At 41.5% G+C, this 20,420-nt stretch overlaps 1 protein-coding gene across 3 annotated transcripts in view; it reads left to right on the top strand.

Annotated features, from left to right (window-relative positions):
* Positions 1-20,420, top strand: part of SUSD1 (sushi domain containing 1) — a 127,198-nt gene that overhangs the window by 94,061 nt on the left and 12,717 nt on the right. For 2 of the 3 annotated variants that reach the window (XM_029202760.1, XM_029202758.1), the window contains 3 exons: positions 5,384-5,480; positions 9,915-10,173; positions 17,239-17,579. In XM_029202760.1, coding sequence (XP_029058593.1) covers positions 5,384-5,480; positions 9,915-10,173; positions 17,239-17,421 — 539 coding nt within the window. In that variant the 3' untranslated portion in view covers positions 17,422-17,579. Of the gene's footprint in view, positions 1-5,383; positions 5,481-9,914; positions 10,174-17,238; positions 17,580-20,420 lie in introns of those variants that run through there. The other variant, XM_029202759.1, reaches the window with a different exon arrangement.

The following is a 20,420-nucleotide window of genomic DNA, read 5'->3' as shown; positions in this document are numbered from 1 at the left end:
TTGCCATCAATTTCAATTTATCATGCCTTGAGTGGGGGCTGTGGTCCAGTTGGGGAGATGCTGAGGATTAGAAAAGAACCATTGGGTGTCTTTATTTTTATATATTTATTTATATGTATTAGTTCCTTGCATTTACTTGAAGTTTATAGCATAAGGTTGCAACCTTTGTTTAGATTTGGTGCAGATAAAATTTTCTTTTACTTTTGGTTCATTTTAATGGGTTTTAGAGGAATTTTAACACATTTGCACTTCTGTTACCTCCTTCCTCTCATTGATTTTAATAGTTTGCCTACATTAACGGTTTTAATCTTTTGTTATACATATTACACCCCCAGGTTATTTACTCTTTAATTTTCTTGTCAATATTCTTTTTGACATTTAGACATTTTAAGTTTTCATGTAATCAATTCTATTGATTCTTTTATAGTTTCTGCCTCTGGTCATGCCAAGAAAAGCCTTCCCCACCCTGAAAATCAGATCAATAATTTTTATTCTCTACTATTTTCAAATGCTTCTTAATGGTTTTGCTTTTCACATTGAAGGTTAGACCCATTTGGAATTTGTTTAGATGAGTGTATAAGGCTAAATTTACATGGGAATTTTTTTCCCCCAGATGATAAGCCAGTTTTCCCATCACCTTTGGAATGACTGTCCAGGCCACACACTATATTCTAATTTATTTATTTGGGTCTCTTTCTCGATTGTCTAGCTTCTCCCATTGCTTTGCCTATCCTGTGCTTGTACCTTTCTATTTCAGTTATTGTAAATTTATAATATATTTAATATTTTGTAGGACAAGTCCTGCTTCATTGCTTTTTCCTGACTCTTCAAAGTTTTCTCAGATGGTAGCCTCCATAATTTCCTTTGTCACTTGCTTCTAGTAGAGAATGGATACTGTTGACACCTAGGGGTAGTAATGAGTATGTCCCCTCATCTCACATACTCAGGGTGAAAGAACTCCAGCCTAGACACGACCCATTTCTTGCCTTGGGTCTGATTTGGTTTAAATCAGTAATGAAGCCGATGGAAAGGAGAGCAGGTCTGCCGTAGACAGCAGTTTGGGGGATGGGAAACAGCACCTTGGAAAATATGGCTGGAAGTTAAGGTTATTTAAACTCAAAAATGTGGTGAAGAACCAGCCTGATGAAGTCCAGGCTTTCACATTCGAGAGAAAAGGAAGACAGTTTTTAAGGTGGGGAAGGCCTTGAGCAGGCAGAGCAGAAAGCAGTCTAGAAGTCACGTGTTGATGGAATCAACTGCATGGTAGTGGCACATTTAGAATGGCAAGAATGATGCTGGGACTGAAAAGGGGCAGCGTGGTACAGAACAAGCAGGCGATGGCCTTCCTGCCCCTGCTGTGGGCCCGCCTTCTCCAAGCTGGGCGAGCACTTTGTTCTGCTGTTCCTGGGGTGGGTGAGAAACCTGGTGGTTTTAAAAGGTTAGCCAAGAGGGCTTCCCTGGTGGCGCAGTGGTTGGGAGTCCGCCTGCCGATGCAGGGGACACCGGTTCGTTCCCCGGTCCGGGAAGATCCCACATGCTGCGGAGCGGCTGGGCCCGTGAGCCATGGCCGCTGAGCCTGCGCGTCCGGAGCCTGTGCTCCACAACGGGAGAGGCCAGAACAGTGAGAGGCCCACATACCGCAAAAAAATAAAATAAATAAATAAATAAATAAAATAAAAGGTTAGCCAACAGATTAGAGGACCTAGAATTATTAATCTCAGAAAAGAGCAAACAGAGGAATAATTTGAGCTTAAGGAGAGTTCTCACACAGAAAAGAGTAAACAGTTAATCTCCCTCTGGGCTGAAAACAGGAAATTTGTGATAAAAACCACTTACTTTACTGTGATGACAAAACATCATGAATGAAAGGGCCTTTCATTGATAGCCTGAAGGGCTGAGTGCAGAGATACAGTAAGTCCCCTACTTATGAACCTTCAAGTTGTGAGCTTTCAAGGATGAGAACGTGCATTCGCATGTCCAATCATGTAAGTTAGTTCACGTGTCTGGCGTACGTCGTCACGTGCGTGCATCCTCTACAAGTGGTTGTGCTTTTGCGTACTTTACAGAACTGTATAGAGTACAGGAGTACGGTATCTTTATTTCAAGCCCAGGATGACCAGAAGCAAGCGTAAAAGCCGCAGTGATGTAGCTGGTACCGCTAAGAAGCACCAGGAATTGGAGGCCCAGAGAAAGGGTGAAGAGAGACAAGAGGAAGAAGAAGTAACTGAAGAACTGAAGAGATTCACGACACAGGAAATGGCAAGGGGATTTCCTTTATGTGAGGAGGCACTGTTAGTTTTTGAGGCATAGCACCTGCACGTAGAATGGTACACGAAGGTTGCAACAGCCGTTCAGGATGCAATCCAGTGCTACCATGTCATCTACGATGAAAAAAAAGATCTACTACCCAGATATCACTGGATCGTTTTTTCAGGAGGGTAGATAGAATTGAATCCAGCAAGGAACCAGAACCTGTGCCATCAGCGTCACGCATGAGTGAAACTGCGGCTTGCCCTCGTCTCCTGTTGCTGACGATCCTCAGCTCTACCATCTCCCACCCTCTCTCCCTCCTCCAGTCAGTAACTCTCCTTGCCTGTTCGCTCGATGCCAGCCCCTGGATGCCAGCTGTTGTACTGGACTGCTGTACTTTTCAGGATACTGTACTGTAAGGTTAAAAACGTTTTCTTTATTTTTGGTTTGTTTGTTTTTTATGTATTATTTGTGTGAAAAGTATTATAAACCTATTACAGTACAGTACTATATAGCCGATTGTGTTAGTTGGGTACCTAGGCTAACTTTGTTGGACTTACGAACAAATTGGACTTACAGACTCACTCTTGGAACGGAACTTGTTTGTATGCAGGGGACTTACTGTACTCAAATGCTCACATTTCCCTGGGAAACCTGGTGGGGGCTTTTTAAACTGCATTTTCCCCTCTCCCCATTACCGCTGCAGGGAGCTGGTCGTGTCTTCCTCAGGGGTGTCAGTTATAGAATCTCTTACTGGACACCTCTTGGAAACAGCATAGACCTTCAACACCATAGTGTGGGATCTTAACTGTAGGTGGGGGATTGTTCCCTAACAAACACACGGATTTATGGAAAACATAATTTGTGTGGTGTATCTGGGTGACTTTGGAAGAAATTCTAGACTTAGCACTGTTTAATAAGAGCTATAGGGGACTCTCACTCGTCCACCTGGTCTTAGATGCCTGGGTTTCCCCGGTGTTCACCCTAGGCCCTCATCTCTTCTCAGATGCATTTATACCTTCCCCCATGGGCAACCGTAGCCTCTTCTATTGATGACTGACTCCATATCACCATCACAGTTTGCTCCTAAGCTCTAGACCCGCATTTCTAACTGCCTGCTGGACGATTTCACAAGCACTTCAAACTTAACAGGTCTAGAAGTGAGCTGCGTCTGAACCTTCCCTGCAGACCTTGATGAATGACGTCACCACTGACTCAGTAGCCAAAACCAAAGCCCAGATTCCTTCCCCTTGCTTATCTTCCACCACCTTCTGTTCCGTCTCTGCCCTACGTGTCTCCTCCATCTGCCCCCTCTTCTCCCTTCCGAGTGCCATCACTCGCTTCAGACCTCAGGCACTTCTTACCTAGATTTTGGAGAACCTGTGCTTTTGCTCTTTTCCAATTCATCCTCCAACAGGCAGTCCAAATTGTATTTCTAAAATACACACCTGCTAAGAATCGTTAGATGGCTTCTCATTATTTCTAGGACCTCAGATCTGGCCTATACTCACATGTCTCACTTTATTGCCCACTTCTACCCAGCTGGGACTCAACCTTTCGGACACACTGGACTCCTGCAGTTCTGTCTCTGCCCTCACTCTCTCTTACCTCCTGCCCCTGCGTATGTCTGTTTCTGTATTTGATGGGCTCACCCCCCTGCCCTTGGTGTTCTTCCTCTGCACTCCCACCACCCTCTTGTGGAACTTTATCGTAGTTCCAAGCACTGCCTGTTTATAAGACTTTCTCCACTATTAGACTCTGAGCTCCTGGAAAGCAGAAACCATGTCTTCCATAGCTGTTTCTCCCAGCCTCACATAGAGGTGCATAGAGGTGGCTAATAAATATTTGTTGCAAGGCAGTGTATGAATAACATATTCAGTAGAGCTTTAAAAATCGTCTAGGAAGGTCTAAGTTTTTATTTATTATAATTTGAATCGAGAATCTCCACCCCAAAGCTATTTTCTAATTGGGTAAATAGAGTCTTGAGTGTCTATTTTGGCCTCTTAGTACTAATTTCACTGTGGCAGGATTCAGAGGAATTTCAGGGGAGGGGGTGTTCATATTTTTTTCTTTCTCTTTCTTCCTCCCTCCCTTTATAAATCTTATCCACTTGATAGCACTGTGGAGAAGATTAAATGAGATGAGGCATATAAAGTCACATCTATAGATGTGTTGTGTGCCCAACACATGTAAGCTGTGTTACTCACAAGACAGAGTGGCAGCTGGTACATTTATACCATGAATATAACTCCCAGTTAGATGCTAGAACGCTGGTGTCAGCCAATCAACCAACATTCTCCTCCCTGTGGAATATCTATTTGGGAAATCTGGTTGCTGGGGAGAGCAAGATAAGGACAGACAGCTGTGTGATTATAAAGGATCTAGAAGTCTAGGGAATTCCCCGGTGGTCCAGCGGTTAGGACTCTGTGCTTTCACTGTTGAGGGCACAGGTTCAATCCCTGGTGGGGGAACTAAGATCCCACGAGCTGCACGGCGCAGCCAAAAAATATATATATAATAATAATAATAATAAATAAACTGTTCCTAAAGGATCTAGAAGTCTGATAAGCTGGTCTCCCCACCAAATAAGAACCTATTTACCAAGTTAATTGAAAGGCCCACAGCATCCACCATCTGTCAGTGCTGGGGCATCATTTTTTTTTTAAATTGTAATAAAATATATACAACATAAAATGTACCATTTTAATTATTTTTTCAGGACACAATTTATTGGCATTAAGTGCATTCACAATGTTGTAAACCATCACCATTATCTATTCCTAAAATGTTTTTATCACCCCAGGCAGAAACTCTGTTGACCATTAAGCAATAACTCCCCATTTCCTACACACCCCCTCAACCCTTGGCAACCTCTAATCTATTTCTGTCTCTATGGATTTACCTGTTCCAGATATTTCATGTAAGTGGAATCACGCAATAGTTGTCCTTCTGTGTCTGGCTTATTTCATTTAGCCTAATGTGTTCAAGGTTCATCCATGTCAGAGCATGTGTCTGAATTTGCTCATCTCTTCTTACATGAAAACTTTACTCTTGATGCCCCATGAGGACCACTTTTTTCATGCTTCTGCTCGTTCTGATCATACCCCCTTTCTTCTTTTCAACATGTTTTCAGAGCCTCCCCTTCCGGAAGTAGACTTTTTCACTGTGCATGGAGGGCCTTTACCACGCCTGAGACTGAGGAAAGCCAAGGAGAAAAATGGACCCATCAGGTCAGTAGAGGCCTCTTTTCCATGGCTGCCCAGTGATCTCCATGGAGTGTTTTGAAAACTTCGGTTTGAGTGAGGAGGAGACTTCTCTTTAGGTGGCTTCACTGGAGTAGTTGAGTCAGTGCAGTCAGTGCCTCATTTTTTGTTTCCTTGGGTACAGACTGGGCCTTTAATTCCAGCTAGCACCCTGCCTAATGAATAGAGAGACTTGTAAAAGACCAGAGACAAGCATTTGGGCAGCTGAGCTCGAGAAATTAAATCCGTTCCATTGGTCATTAGATGAGCACTGGTTGGGTGCCCGTGACATGTCAGGCTATCACTTTGCACTCACGCCTCCAGGTACATCCTTTAGTGATGGTGGATCAGGAACATCATTTCATTTACCAAAAAGACAGAATATATTTTCCCTTATTTAAGGATGATCTTGGGGGGGGGGTGTAGTGCTTTCTTATTTATTTATTTTTTTATTGAAGTAGAGTTGATTTACAATGTTGTTACAATCTCTGCAGTACAGCAGAGTGACTCAGTTATACACGTACAGACATTCTTTTTTTTAAATATTCTTTTCCATTATGGTTTATCACAGGATATTGAATATAGTTCCCTGAGCTGTACATTAGGACCTTGTTGTTTATCCATTCTAAAGTAACAGTTTGCATCTACCAACCCCAAACTCCCAGTCCATCCCTCTCCCTCCCCCACTCCCATGTGTGTAGTGATTTCTGGAAGAGTCATTTGGATAATTCTTTTAATTCATTCACGTGTTGAGATGTGAGCAAGACACTGCATTGTTAACAACTGCTTCTGGGACTCCAGGTGGTATTAGGATGGAATGAATTTACCTCAGTTGCTGGACTACCTTGTGTGCAATTAAGCTTTTTATTTACAAAGGTCATGGCAGGATTAGGAAAGCAGAATTATTCCCTTTTTAGAGAGGAAAATTGAGGTTTGCCTGGAGAGATGAGTAACTTAGTGACAGTAACAAATCAAGGAGATGGCAACATCTTGACCTAACTTATACTGTTTCCTTGATCTAACTTATACTGCCTATGTCTCTCCTGACCCTTCAGTCTAATGACCCTGCTGTACAATCAAGGTAAAATTCGTGAGGTATCACAAAACTATAAAAAAGAAAGTCTATAGGGGCTTCCCTGGTGGTGCAGTGGTTGAGAGTCCACCTGCCGATGCAGGGGCACGGGTTCGTGCCCCGGTCCGGGAGGATCCCACATGCCGCAGAGCGGCTGGACCCGTGAGCCATGGCCGCTGAGCCTGCGTGTCCGGAGCCTGTGCTCCGCAACGGGAGAGGCCACAACAGTGAGAGGCCCGCGTACTGCAAAAAAAAAAAGAAAGCCTGTCGATATTATGTGTCCATTTGTAATGAAACTTGAGCTTTTTTATCTATTAGTTTGAGTTCAGTAAGTGCTCAAAAGTCTTTCCAGGCATGGATATGGCCTAAGTTGTTCTGTTTCTTGATTCCTGACAAGTTACTGGAAGGCATTGTAATTCTGTTGCTATAAGGAGAACAGAAGTTGTGATCTCACTGCCTGAGAGAATTTGCAAGACGTACGTGATATTTAGGCCAGATGATTATGTAAGGCAGAAAGAAAAGCCAAATGACAGTCTATCCTTGTGGCTCTGTGCCGGTCAGTGCCTCCAAAACAGGAAGTGGAGATCTGTGAGTCATTCAAGGGAGGGTGGTGGTGAAAAAGAGGGGAGAAGTCCTTCCAGAGCAGTCATGCTCTAAACAGCCACAACTGCTTCCCCAACATCATCAGGGCTAATTACCAGCAGGCAATTGGGGGGTTTTCTTGGCCCGACTACCTGGTTTGAGCTGGGGGTAGCAGCACCGCCAGTGTGTGACAGGCCGGAGTCTGCCTTGTACGTTGTCAGGGGACAGTGGCTTGGGCACAAGGCGGAGCAGGGGCTCTGGGGCCACACTCCCTTCCTTAGCTTGGTGATCTTGGGTCTGTGATGCAGCCTGTGGCTGGGCTCTCTTAATGCTAGTGTCTCCCACACTTGCCAGATTACAAGTGTACCTGGGGTGCTTTATCAGCTGTATGAATTCTCAGGCTCTACTGGAGATTTTGATTCAGTAGGTCTGGAATGGGGGCTGGGAATTTGTACAATTATCAAGCAACTCAGGTGATTATGATCATGCTAATTGGGGATACCGCTTTATGCGTCATGAATGGTGCCTCTACTGGGCAACGTTCAGAACCAAAAGAGTTCAGGTGAGCCTTGAACTTGCACTTGAATATCACCACCTACGTGGAAAGGTGAGAGACACTTGAAGATGTGCTTATGGACAGCATGGAGTCTGCTGCCTGTTTACTTTCTTACCTGCGGCCATGATTCATAGGGATGTCTTCAAGTCCCCAGGAAAGTTTGTTGTTATAAGTGTTCCGTTGTCGGCAGTGGAGGCTTAGTAAATGTTTACTGGTGATGGCAGTGACAACTCATTGCCCTGCAGACTTTACTTTGTCCCTTTTGTAGAAAGCCCTATGCTGACAGTGAACCCAGAAACTTTGTGGAAATCAGGGGCCTGAGGACACCTAGGAATTTGGGGAGCCTGGTTGGTGGATAGTTTCCAAATCCAACACCTGCTGTTGGGGAGGACTCCCTTTTCTTAACCTAGTAACTCATGAGCTCTTAGGAAGCAGGAGATGGGGCATTAGGAATGCGGAGCAGGAAGCGTATACTTATTGGTAAAATAGAATTATGTGTGCTAATGAGTTTTGGAAATTACCCTAATCGTATTTGGTGCTGATGCATGTTTTTCTTCTTTACTGAAATTTCAACTCAAGAAACATTAGTGAGGAATCAGTCACAGCCAAAGAGCTGGGCAAGGATTTGCAAGGATACAAGAGTAAATCATTCAATAAAGACGCAGACGTAGAGAATGGGCTTGAGGACACGGGGAGGGGGAAGTGTAAGCTGGGACGAAGAGAGTGGCATGGACATATATACAGTACCAAATGTAAAATAGATAGCTAGTGGGAAGCAGCCGCATAGCACAGGGAGATCAGCTCGGTGCTTTGTGACCACCTGGATGGGTGGGATAGGGAGGGTGGGAGGGAGACGCAAGAGGGAGGAGATATGGGGATATATGTATATGTATAGCTAATTCACTTTGTTATACAGCAGAAACTAACACACCATTGTAAAGCCATTGTACTCCAATAAAGATGTTAAAAAAAAGCACCCCTATGAACTTAAAAAAAAAAAAAAGAGTAAATCATTCAAATCCCTGCTATCAAGCCTGATAGCAAAAGCAGACATCCCAACACCTACTATACTAGAGGCAGGAGATGAGTCCCGAATAGATGGGAATAAAAAGAAAGGCGTGATTCATTCTCAGAGTGTTGTTTTTTTTTTTTAACATCTTTATTGGAGTATAATTGCTTTACAATGGTGTGTTAGTTTCTGCTTTATGACAAAGTGAATCAGTTATACATATACATATGTTCCCATATCTCTTCCCTCTTGCGTCTCCCTCCCTCCCGCCCTCCCTATCCCACCCCTCTAGGTGGTCACAAAGCACTGAGCTGATCTCCCTGTGCTATGCGGCTGCTTCCCGCTAGCTATTTTACATTTGGTAGTGTATATATGTCCATGCCACTCTCTCACTTTGTCACAGCTTACCCTTCCCCCTCCCCATATCCTCAAGTCCATGCTCTAGTAGGTCTCTCAGAGTGTTTTTGTTCTTACACTTCCTTTCACTGACAGATTTTGTATTTGGTGGGATAAATAATACTAAAACACATGACAAAAATGACACCTGGTTGCTAGTTTGTTTCTTTGTCCACATCTAGGGAACATATGAGATTTTCCCTTTCCGGCTCTTTCAGGATACTGTTAGACTAGATGAACTCATGGTGATCTGTACTCCATGCTTCTCATTCATTTCACAGGAACTTTGGTATCAGTACGCGAACTGGAGGGAATGTAAATCACGTGAGTTCCGTTTTAGGTACCCCATGTGATTGCGTGGAGCCTTTTTGCAGACTTAGTGCATTAACTCTTGTAGGCATTTGGCCTCCATGTGACTGCTAAACCCTTTCCACAGCTGGGCTTTATTTGCCCATGTGAAAATCACTGATTAGATCAACTTTAAGACACATATACTCCAGGTAGTTATACGTGCAGCAACTTCTCCCAGCTAAAGAGGATTTACCGGATAGCCATCTGCAGCCAGAACTTGGAGAGATCCCTCACCCAGTGTCATCTGGCATTAACACTGTTGGTTCCAGCTGGAGTTCCATGACGGTGGGAGCTGTCAGACCGTAAATCCCACACGGGCAAGGACTTTTATCCAGTGTTGCATCTCTAGTGTCTAGAAAAGTGTTGATCTCATAGCAGGTGCTCAACAAATACGAATAAATGAATGAACGAATCCCCCAAGCAAGGATCTGATAGACATTTTCTTTTCTCTTCCAGTTCATATCAGGTGTTAGTGCTTCCCCTGGCCCTCCAAAGCACATTTGTTTGTGATTCTGAAGAGGCTACCTCATTCTTTAGCAATGCTTCTGGTGCTGATGGATATGTGACGGCAGAACTGCTGGCCAAGGATGTTCCCGATGATGCCATGGAGATATCTATTGGAGACAGGCTGTACTATGGGAAATATTATAATGCACCCTTGAAAATAGGGAATGATTACTGCATTATATTACGAATCACAAGTGAATGGAATAAGGTATATTTCTTTAAAAACTCTTGTGAATTCTATATTTTCCTCTTCATGTGAAATTTAAATATTTGAACATTTGTTTTCCCAATATTTGAGATGAACACTGATTGTAAGAACAATAAGAATGTGTTGAATCTTTTCACTTTATAAAGGATGAGCAGGTGAAACCTTTTTGGAGGTTGATGTTCTGAACTTGCTGGGGGACCTGTTTGGACTTAACTAGTTTGGGTTCTTCTTCTTAAGCTTCAAGAATGCCCTCATCCTATTGCACTGCTGAAGCCTGAGTTGGAGAGGAACATCTAAATCTTTCTGTCACTTCCCCATACTCCTGCCAGACTGCTGCCTCTCCTCATTCTCCAGGAAGCCAGCAGGAGGGGCAGATTAAGCTCAGCACTATTTTCTGGCTCTATTTTCTGCTTCCGTTATTTCCTTGGCTATTGCGTAAGCCTCACTCTCCTCTCTCCATCCTTAGAAAGGCTATGTTTTTCCAGTGCTGGTTCTTTCTTGAGACATACAACGATATATTCATTACAGAATGAATAGATGGGGACTTCCCTCGCGGTCCAGTGGTTAAGACTCCGTGCTTCCAATGCAGGGGGGTGCGGGTTTGATCCCTGGTCAGGGAACTGAGATCCCATCTACCATGCGGTGTGGCCAAAAAAAAAAAAAAAAGAATGAATAAATATAATGAGCTGGACAAGCAGAATAGCAAGAGCTGGATGGGTCAGTCATGGGTGGAAGATCTAGAAGAAACATTGTGATGGTTGCCCTAGGAGGGCTCAAGGTTTGGTATCAATTCATATCGGTTGGTAATGGAAACTAGAAAAAATAATATTAATAGAAACATCTCTTGACTGATGAATTTGAGCCATCTTGCGTGTAAGGTTCATCACATATTTAAAACTGAAATACGCAATTAAATTCTGTATAGGACACAAGTTAAATGCGCCATTATCATGCTTGATATAAAACTAAGAATATGTCCAAGTAGCAAAAAGTTCTGGTGGTGTTTGTGGCAATTATGTAGAGATTAAGAATTGGAAGACTAAAGTCCAGAATATATTGCCCTGAATGTGTTCCAAAGGTGTTTATGACTTAGACAAGGCCTCCTTGCTGGAAAATTACCCAGAGATCCTGACTTGGTGTTTCTAGCCATAGACAACACGGGCAGTACCATATGTGTGCAACTTAGAGATTGCTCAGAGAGCTGCTGTCTCAGATTGAGACTTTGGTCTGGGAGGGTGTATTAGTTATCTTGGGCTGCCATTTCAAAATACCATAGACTGCGTGGCTTAAACAACAGACGTTTATTTCTCATAGTTCTGGAGATGGGGAAGTCCAAGATTAAGGTGCAGGCTACTTTGGTTCCCTGGGGAGGACCCTCTTCCTGGCTTGCAGACAGCTGCCTTCTTGCTGTGTCCTCATGTGGTGGGGACTGAGTGATCTCTGATCAGTCTTCCTCATCTTATGGACCCTGATCCCATCATGTGGGCCCTACCCTCATGACCTCATCTAAACCTAATTACATTCCAAAGGCCCTACCTCCAAATAACATCACATTGGGGGTTAGGGCTTCAATATGGATCAATATCAATTTGGGGCACAAAGAGAATGAGGTGGGAGGTTACGATAAGAATTCTAGTTTATAGGGAACTTTCCTGTGATGTCATTGATGCCTCTTTTTCCTACAGCTAAGCGGAACACGTGCTTGTTCTTTGAAATAATTTATATTTGGACTCACATATTTGAATTGCTATTACTTCCCCTGTGGGTTTCAAATATATTAGTGTTGCAGTCATATTAAAATCAGTAGTGATTTATTTATTTATTTTTCTTTTTAAAACAGCTTTACTGAGATGCAATTCATATAATTCTAAAGTGTACAATTCAATGGTTTTTAATATATTTACAAGATGGTGGTAATGCAACGATCACCATCTAATACTCAGACATTTAGCAGTGATAATTTTTAATATTTATTTTTAATTGTGGTAAAATACACATAAAATTTACCATCTTAACAATTTTTAAACTATTTGGTAGTGTCAAGTACACTTACACTGTTAAGAAACCAATCTTCAGAACTTTTCATCTTGCAAGACTGAAACTCTGTACCCATTAAACAACTCCCCATTCCTCCTCTTCTTCCCCAACTCCTGGCAACTACCCTTTTACTTTCTGTCTCTATGAATTTGACTAGTTACCTTGTATAAGTAGACTCATACAGTATTTATCTTTTTGTGATTGTCTTATTTCATTTAGCATAATGTCTTCAAGGGTCACTCATGCTGTAGCATGTTTCAGAATTTCCTTTCTTTTTAAGGCTGAATAATATTCCATTGTACGTATGGATAAACATTTTGTTTATCCATGATCTGTAGATGGACACTTGGGTTGCTTCCATCTTTTGGCAATTGCAAATAATGCTCCTGTGACCATGGGTGTTCACATATATCTTTGAGTCTCTGCTTTCACTTCTTTTGGGTATACACCTTCAAGTGGAATTGTTGGATCGTTTGGTAATTTTATTTTTTTAACTCTTTTTGAAGATCCCCATACAGTTTTCCATAGCCACTGCACCATTTTACACTCCCACCGACAGTGCACAAGCATTCCATTTTCTCCACAACCTCCCCAACACTTGCTGTTTTCTGTTTTAATGATGGCCTTCCTAATGGATGTGAGGTGGCTTCACATTGTGGTTTTGGTTTGCATTTCCATAATGATTTATGATGTTGAGCTTATTTTCAGGTACTTTTGACAATTTGTGTATCTTCTTTGGAGAAATGGTTATTCAAGTCCTTTGCCCATCTTTGAAGTGATTTATTTCTTTGTTGTTGAGTTTTAGGAGCTTGCTATATATTCTGGATATGTGATTTACAAATATTTTTTCCCATTATGTGAGTTGCCTTTTTACTCTGTTGATAGTGTCCTTTGATGCACAAAAGTTCTTAATTTTGATGAAATCCAATTTGCCTATTTTTTCTTTTGTCGCCTATGCTTTTGGTGTCATATCTAAGAAATCACTGTCAAATGTAATTTCCTGAAGCTTTTCCTTTGTGTTTTCTTCTAAGAGTTTTAAGTCTTATATTTAGGCTTGATCCATTTTGGTTAATTTTTGTATATGGTGTTAGGTAATGGTCCTACTTCATTCTTTTGCATGTGGTTATCCAGTTTTCCCAGCATCATTTTTTGAAGATTTCCTTTGCCCATTGAATGGTCTAGGTACTCTTGTCAAAAGTCATTTGAGGGAATTCCCTGAAAGTCCAGTAATTAGGACTCCACGCTTCCACTGCAGGGGGCATGGGTTTGATCCCTGGTCGGGGAACTAAGATCCTGCGTGCTGTGAGGCACAGCCAAAAAAAAAAGTCATTTGATATATATGCAAGAGTTTATTTCTGGGCTCTCTATACTATTCCATTGGCTTGTATGTCTGTCTTTAGACCAGTACCACACTTTTTTTTATTATTACTACTTTTTATTGGAGTACAGTTGATTTACAATGTTGTGTTAGTTTCTGCTGTACAGCAAAGTGAATCAGTTACACATATACATATATCCACTCCTTTTTAGGTTCCTTTCCCATATAGCTCATTACAGAGTATTGAGTAGAGTTCCCTGTGCTATATACTAGGTTCTTAGTACCACACCATTTTGATTACTGTAGCTTTGTAAATCAGGAAGTGTGAGTTTTCCAGTTCCCCTTTTTGTTTTTCCTTCTGTATATCTGTCCCAATAAACATCATTACCATGTTCCCGGTTGTCAAGACAGAAATCTAGGAATAATTCTTGTCTCCTCCCTTTTTTCTTATCTTCTTGTGCAGCCCGTCATTAAATTGTGTCAATTCTATCCCATTAATGCCATTTAAGATCATCCTTTCATCTCTTTCATTAACACTGTTTAGCTTTTGACATCTCTTGTCTGAACATCAATTTTCTAACTCATTTTCTTGTCTCTTATTCTACCTATCTCCTTGCTCCATACTACTGCCATCATGTATTTCATAAAATGCACATCTGATCAAGGCACTCCATTTTAATGAACTCCCTTCTTCACCTTGCCATTTCAATTTCTCTCTTTTAATACACTCAGTTCCCTAGTAACTGCCTTGCTGTCTGAGGTCCTTTTTCTTCCTCAGTGTCTTGAACTATACCCTTCACTGGTTACTCTTGCATATTATCTTTTATTTTAATTAATTAATTATTTAATTAACATCTTTATTGGAGTATAATTGCTTTACAATTGTGTGTTAGTTTCTGGTTTATAACAAAGTGAATCAGTTTTACATATACATATATCCCCATATCTCCTCCTTCTTGTGTATCCCTCCCACCCTCCCTATTCCACCCCTCTAGGTGGTCACAAAGCACCAAGCCAATCTCCCTGTGCTATGTGGCTGCTTCCCACTAGCTCTGTTTTACATTTGGTAGTGTATATATGACCATGCCACTCTCTCACTTTGTCCCAGTTTACCCTTCCCCCTCCCCGTGTCCTCAAGTCCATTCTCTATGTCTGCGTCTTTTTTCATGTCCTGCACCTAGGTTCTTCAGAACCTTTTTTTTTTTTTAGATTCCATGTATATGTGTTAGCATACAGTATTTGTTTTTCTCTTTCTGACTTACTTCACTCTGTATGACAGCTCCATCCACCTCACTACAAATAACTCATTTCGTTGCTTTTTATGGCTGAGTAATATTCCATTGTATATATGTGCCACATCTTCGTTATCCATTCATCTGTCAATGGACACTTAGGTTGTTTCCATGTCCTTGCTATTGTAAATAGAGCTGCAATGAACATCGTGGTACATGACTCTTTTCGAATTATGGTATTTTCAGGGTATATGCCCAGTAGTGGGATTGCTAGGTCATATATGGTAGTTCTATTTTTAGTTTTTTAAGGAACTTCCATACTGTTCTCCATAGTGGCTGTATCAATTTACATTTCCACCAACAGTGCAAGAGGGTTCCCTTTTCTCCACACCCTCTCCAGCATTTATTGTTTGTAGATTTTTTGATGATGGCCATTCTGACCGGTGTGAGGTGATACCTCATTGTAGTTTTAATTTGCATTTCTCTAATGATTAGTGATGTTAAGCATCCTTTCATGTGTTTGTTGGCAATCTGTATATCTTCTTTGGAGAAATGTCTATTTAGGTCTTCTGCCCATTTTTGGATTGGGTTGTTTGTTTTTTCATATTGAGCTACATGAGCTTCTTGTAAATTTTGGAGATTAATCCTTTGTCAGTTGTTTCATTTGCAAATATTTTCTCCCATTCTGAGGGTTGTCTTTTTGTCTTATTTATGTTTTCTTTTGCTGTGCAAAAGCTGCTAAGTTTCATTAGGTCCCATTTGTTTATTTTTGTTTTTATTTTCATTTCCCTAGTAGGTGGGTCAAAAAGGATCTTGCTGTGATTTATGTCATAGAGTGTTCTACCTATGTTTTCCTCTAAGAGTCTTATAGTGTTTGACCTTACATTTAGGTCTTTAATACACTTTGAGTTTATTTTTGTGTATGGTATTAGGGAGTGTTTTAATTTCATTCTTTTACATGTAACTGTACAGTTTTCCCAGCACCACTTATTGAAGAGGCTGTCTTTTCTCCACTGTATATTCTTGCCTGCTTTATCAAAGATAAGGTGACCATATGTGCGTGGGTTTATCTCTGGGCTTTCTATCCTGTTCCATTGATCTTTCTGTTTTTGTGCCAGTACCATACTGCATTGATTACTGTAGCTTTGTAGTATGGTCTAAAGTCAGGGAGCCTGATTCTTCCAGCTCCGTTTTTCTTTCTCAAGATTGCTTTGCTATTCGGGGTTTTTTTGTGTTTCCATACAAATTGTGAAATTTTTTGTTCTAGTTCTGTGAAAAATGGCATTGGTAGTTTGATAGGGATTGCATTGAATCTGTAGATTGCTTTGGGTAGTATAGTCATTTTCACAATGTTGATCCTTCCAATCCAAGAACATGGTATATCTCTCATCTGTTTGTATCATCTTTAATTTCTTTCATCAGTGTCTTATAGTTTTCTGCATACAGGTCTTTTGTCTCCTTAGGGAGGTTTATTCCTAGGTATTTTATTCTTTTTGTTGCAGTGGTAAATGGGAGTGTTTCCTTAATTTCTCCTTCAGAGTTTTCATCATTAGTGTATAGGAATTGCATGTTATCTTTTAGTAAATGCACTTGATGCACTAAGCATCAAGGCAAAATTTAGTCACATTCAAAACCTTGTGGCCATTTTAAGCTTTTCCCAGAATTTATCAGTGTAAATATAGTTTTTCAATTTTTAATAAAATAAACCCAGACTGACTAAGGCTGTCACTTGAAAGAGAATTACTTAATGAAGTTGAAGGGATCTTTCTTTAACCTCTACTATTTGGTGTCCTCTGGGGAATTTTTTGCTGACTTTTATCATAAATCAATGGTAATCCTAGCATTCCTAACAGACAAATATGCCTATAATATCAGCAGGGGAGAAGAAGAGAAGGTATTTCATTCCAATGAGTTTGTGGGTTGCTTCTACCATGGATGAGCTTTCATACATGTTCCTTTAGCTTTCTTCCTGGTTCTTGGCTATGTTTTGGGTAACTGAGTTTGCCTGATAAATATCATCTAGAGAAATGAAGTATTTGTATATATCAGCCCGTCTCATAGCCTTGCACATAACATGCATTACTACTTCTTGGTGAACCTGGATGTGACCCCAGAATCCTTTTCAACATACTGTAGTTCTCCAGGCAGTCAGTGACAGTTGGTGAGAGCTGGCAAGGGGAATGGAACTTACCACCATCCCTGCTCTTTGCTCATAGCATGTGCTTCCTGAGATCCATTGGAAAGCTTTAGGGTCATCCATTCCTAAGGTCACTTCTGTCTCTGCTGCCCACGCCAGTCCTTTTGAACACTTGGTGATCATAAGACTAAATTGTAAGATGTTAGAGCTAGAAGAGATTTTAAAGATCGTGTGGTCCAAAATAAGAGATAAAACCCTGCAACTTGGAGGGCTAAAGTGTGTTATTTAAACTGACATCACATGCCACCCAATTACATGTGTTGCTGTGTTTTCCTTTATAGGTGCGAAGAAGCTCCTGTGCAGTTTGGGCTCAGGTAAAAGGTAAAACCATTTTCTGCCTAAGACTGTTCTCCTTATTTCTCCTCTGTCCACTCTGCAGCATCAAGTGTATGTTAATGAGATTTCTTTTTAAATTGTCACAGGTGACAAAAACACATCTCAGACTAGCCTACAAAAAACCATAGCTGAAAAGGATGAGGGGTGGGAACTTATGGAATTAGAACCAGAGTGGCATCACCAGGCCTCCAGAAACTGAGACTTGGGACTCAACACCATAAGTAGGACTGTCCCTTTCTATCTGTCTCTATCTCCTCTCTAAGTGTGAGTTGGCCTCATTTTCTTCTACTATAAGCTATGTGGTGGTGGGGGGGTGGGGGGGGGACCAGCTGCCCCAGCTTAGCCACTTCAGTGGGAACAGATAGTTTTTCAATTCAGGGAGTCTCTTCTCCTAGCTAAGTGACTATCCATTGGATGAATCACTATTAAGAGGAGATAGAGTAGTATGATTAGCCTACCTTGGGTTTGGGGCTTACTGGTATGGCTGGTTGGGGGCAGATCAATGTGATCAGCAACCTCACCAGGGTTGCATTGAGAGGGGACATGATCTCCATCCGGAAGAGGCACAGAAAACCATGTTGGCAGACCAAAACAAAGAACCACAAGCAGTCCACTACTTTCAACCATTTGGCTACTTAGCATGTGCACACACATACACATACACTATTTAGAAAAACACCCTCCATTAAGAAAGTGAAATTATCCTCCATACAACCAAAAATGGAACCCAAGTAGAAGACAGCTCAAAGGTGGGTCTCCTACTGAATCCAGCTCCAAGACCAGGGTTCCTGGGGATGATCCGTCTCTCTTGATCTAATTAATCTAGATGCGCTTCTCATGATCTGTTAGCAATCTATGATTAATGGCAAACTTAACCATTCTCAAACCACAGTATATAATATGAAAGGGAAAGGTGGATAATCACAATAAGTACGTTCATTTAGAAAGGAAGAAAAGATAAAGAACCGTGCAGTGGCCAGGGGGCCCATAACAAGGACCACATCCTGCTGGACAGGAAAGGCAAGCATCTCCTGCCCTGGCAGCAGAATGGGTCACTTGGTCAGTTAGCTTGGCTGCCTCGGGCTCTGCCTGATGGGAGAGCAGCCTTGTCCCTTTCCTCCAGAGCCTTCCCTAAGAGATGCAGAGAGAAGGAGCCCCACTGAGTGCCTACAGCTTAAACCGTCTGCTTCATGAGGGCAGTTATCTGGGTGGCGGAGTTGCCTTAGGGATTGAGCAATCACAGGTCCTTGTTTGCCAGGCTGGGATTTCCCTGGCAGTACATTTCTTTAAACCAACAGGCAGCCAGCCACTGGATTTGATTCATAAGAATTCCATTAGTTTGTAGCTAATACCAGAAATCTTGTCAAGTTTATGACCTTTTGAGTCTGGAACTTTTCCTTGTGGTTCATGAATCCTAGCAACAGCCTGAGGAATTCTGCTCTTAGCCCAGAGTATCGGTTTAACTCCTTACATCCTGTCCCTCACCTCAGAGCATCATAAAACAATAGGCTGGGGTGCTTCCAGGAGGGTTCCAGTGGATGGTGCCTTACAATTGGGGGATTTGTTACCCTGTCTGTAGAGGGTACCTAGCAGGAAATGTTTGGGAGGAACCTGGAGAAATAAGCTTCCTTCGTTTTCTGCTTATCCCCTAATCTCATTTACCATGTCTTTATCTCTACTCACACCAACTTCAACAAGGGTAGGGGGCATGGATTTTCAACTGGGCAAGGCACATTACCTGACTGTCAGCCATCTTGGATTGAAGATTGCCAGATTGGATTGAAGATTGAAGAAAAGGGCCTCTCTCTCTTTTTTCAATTTTCTTGAGAAAATAATTTACATATAACGTTGTGTGAGTTTAAGGTGTACAATGTGATGATTTGATTCACGTACTTATTGCAAAATGATTACCGCAGTAAGGTTAGTTAATACCTCCATTACCTCACATAATCACCATATATATATGTAATTTATGTATATAGGTATATGTATATATTTATATATATAATTTGTATATATGTATGTGTGAATATTTAAGATCTACTCTCCTAATATCTTTCAAGTGTGCAGTACAGCACTGTTAACTACAGTCAACATGCTGTACATTAGAATATGTCCCAGAACTTAATTATCTTACACCTGGAAGTTTGTACCCTTTGACCATCATCTCCCCATTTCCCCCACCCCCAGCCCCTGGCAACCACCGTTCTATTCTCTATTTCTATGAATTCAGCTTTTTTAGATTCCATGTATAAGTGAGATCATTCTGTATTTGTCTTTCTCTGTCTGACTTATTTCACTTAGCATCATAAGTGAGGGCCTCTTTTTTTTTTTTTTGCATTTTCTCTCTATATATTTTTAACATCTTTATTGGAGTATAATTGCTTTACAATGGTGTGTTAGTTTCTGCTTTATAACAAAGTGAATCAGCTATACATATACATATATCCCCATATCTCCGCCCTCTTGCGTCTCCCTCCCACCCTCCCTATCCCACCCCTCTAGGTGGTCACAGAGCACCGAGCTGATCTCCCTGTGCTATGCGGCTGCTTCCCACTAGCTATCTGTTTTACATTTGGTAGTGTATATATGTCCATGAGTGAGGGCCTCTCTTAACAAAGATGTGCGCTCTTACATTTCTGCATGCAGATAGACTAAGCCCCCTTTCTTAGAATTGAATAATGGCCACAAAAAAACAATCATGCATTCCGACATCTGGAAATTTTTCTGCCAATCCATTCCCTGAAGCTTTAAGGGTGGGATGGAGTTCCTACAGGAAAAGAGGTGCTTTTACCAGAAGAATGGAGATGTGCAAGCATCATGGACAGGCACAGATACAATAGCTTCCAGAATCCACTGCTTTCAGCAGCTGTTCAGTGTGATTAACAAACTCAAACTGGGTAGAAGAAATGGCCAAAGAGCTGGCTACAGTCATTCTACTGTGATTAAGTTAACAGGAAGGATTTTGCTTTGGAAATATCTAAGTGGCTTTTGGCAGCGCTTTTTTCCCCTCATGTTGAAAGAGAGTCTGAACCTTTGAATTCAAGCTACTGGAAAGAGCTGAGATAATAGAAAACCCAGTTATGTTGAAATTTTGAAGGCAGCTCGAGCAGGTATACGTCTACAT

Source organism: Monodon monoceros, unplaced genomic scaffold (assembly GCF_005190385.1).
Source record: "Monodon monoceros isolate NGI ecotype Baffin Bay Population unplaced genomic scaffold, NGI_Narwhal_1 Super_Scaffold_5, whole genome shotgun sequence".
NCBI lineage: Eukaryota > Metazoa > Chordata > Mammalia > Artiodactyla > Monodontidae > Monodon > Monodon monoceros.
The sequence above is the reverse complement of the archived record's forward strand: the minus strand, read 5'-3'. Positions and strand labels throughout refer to the sequence as shown.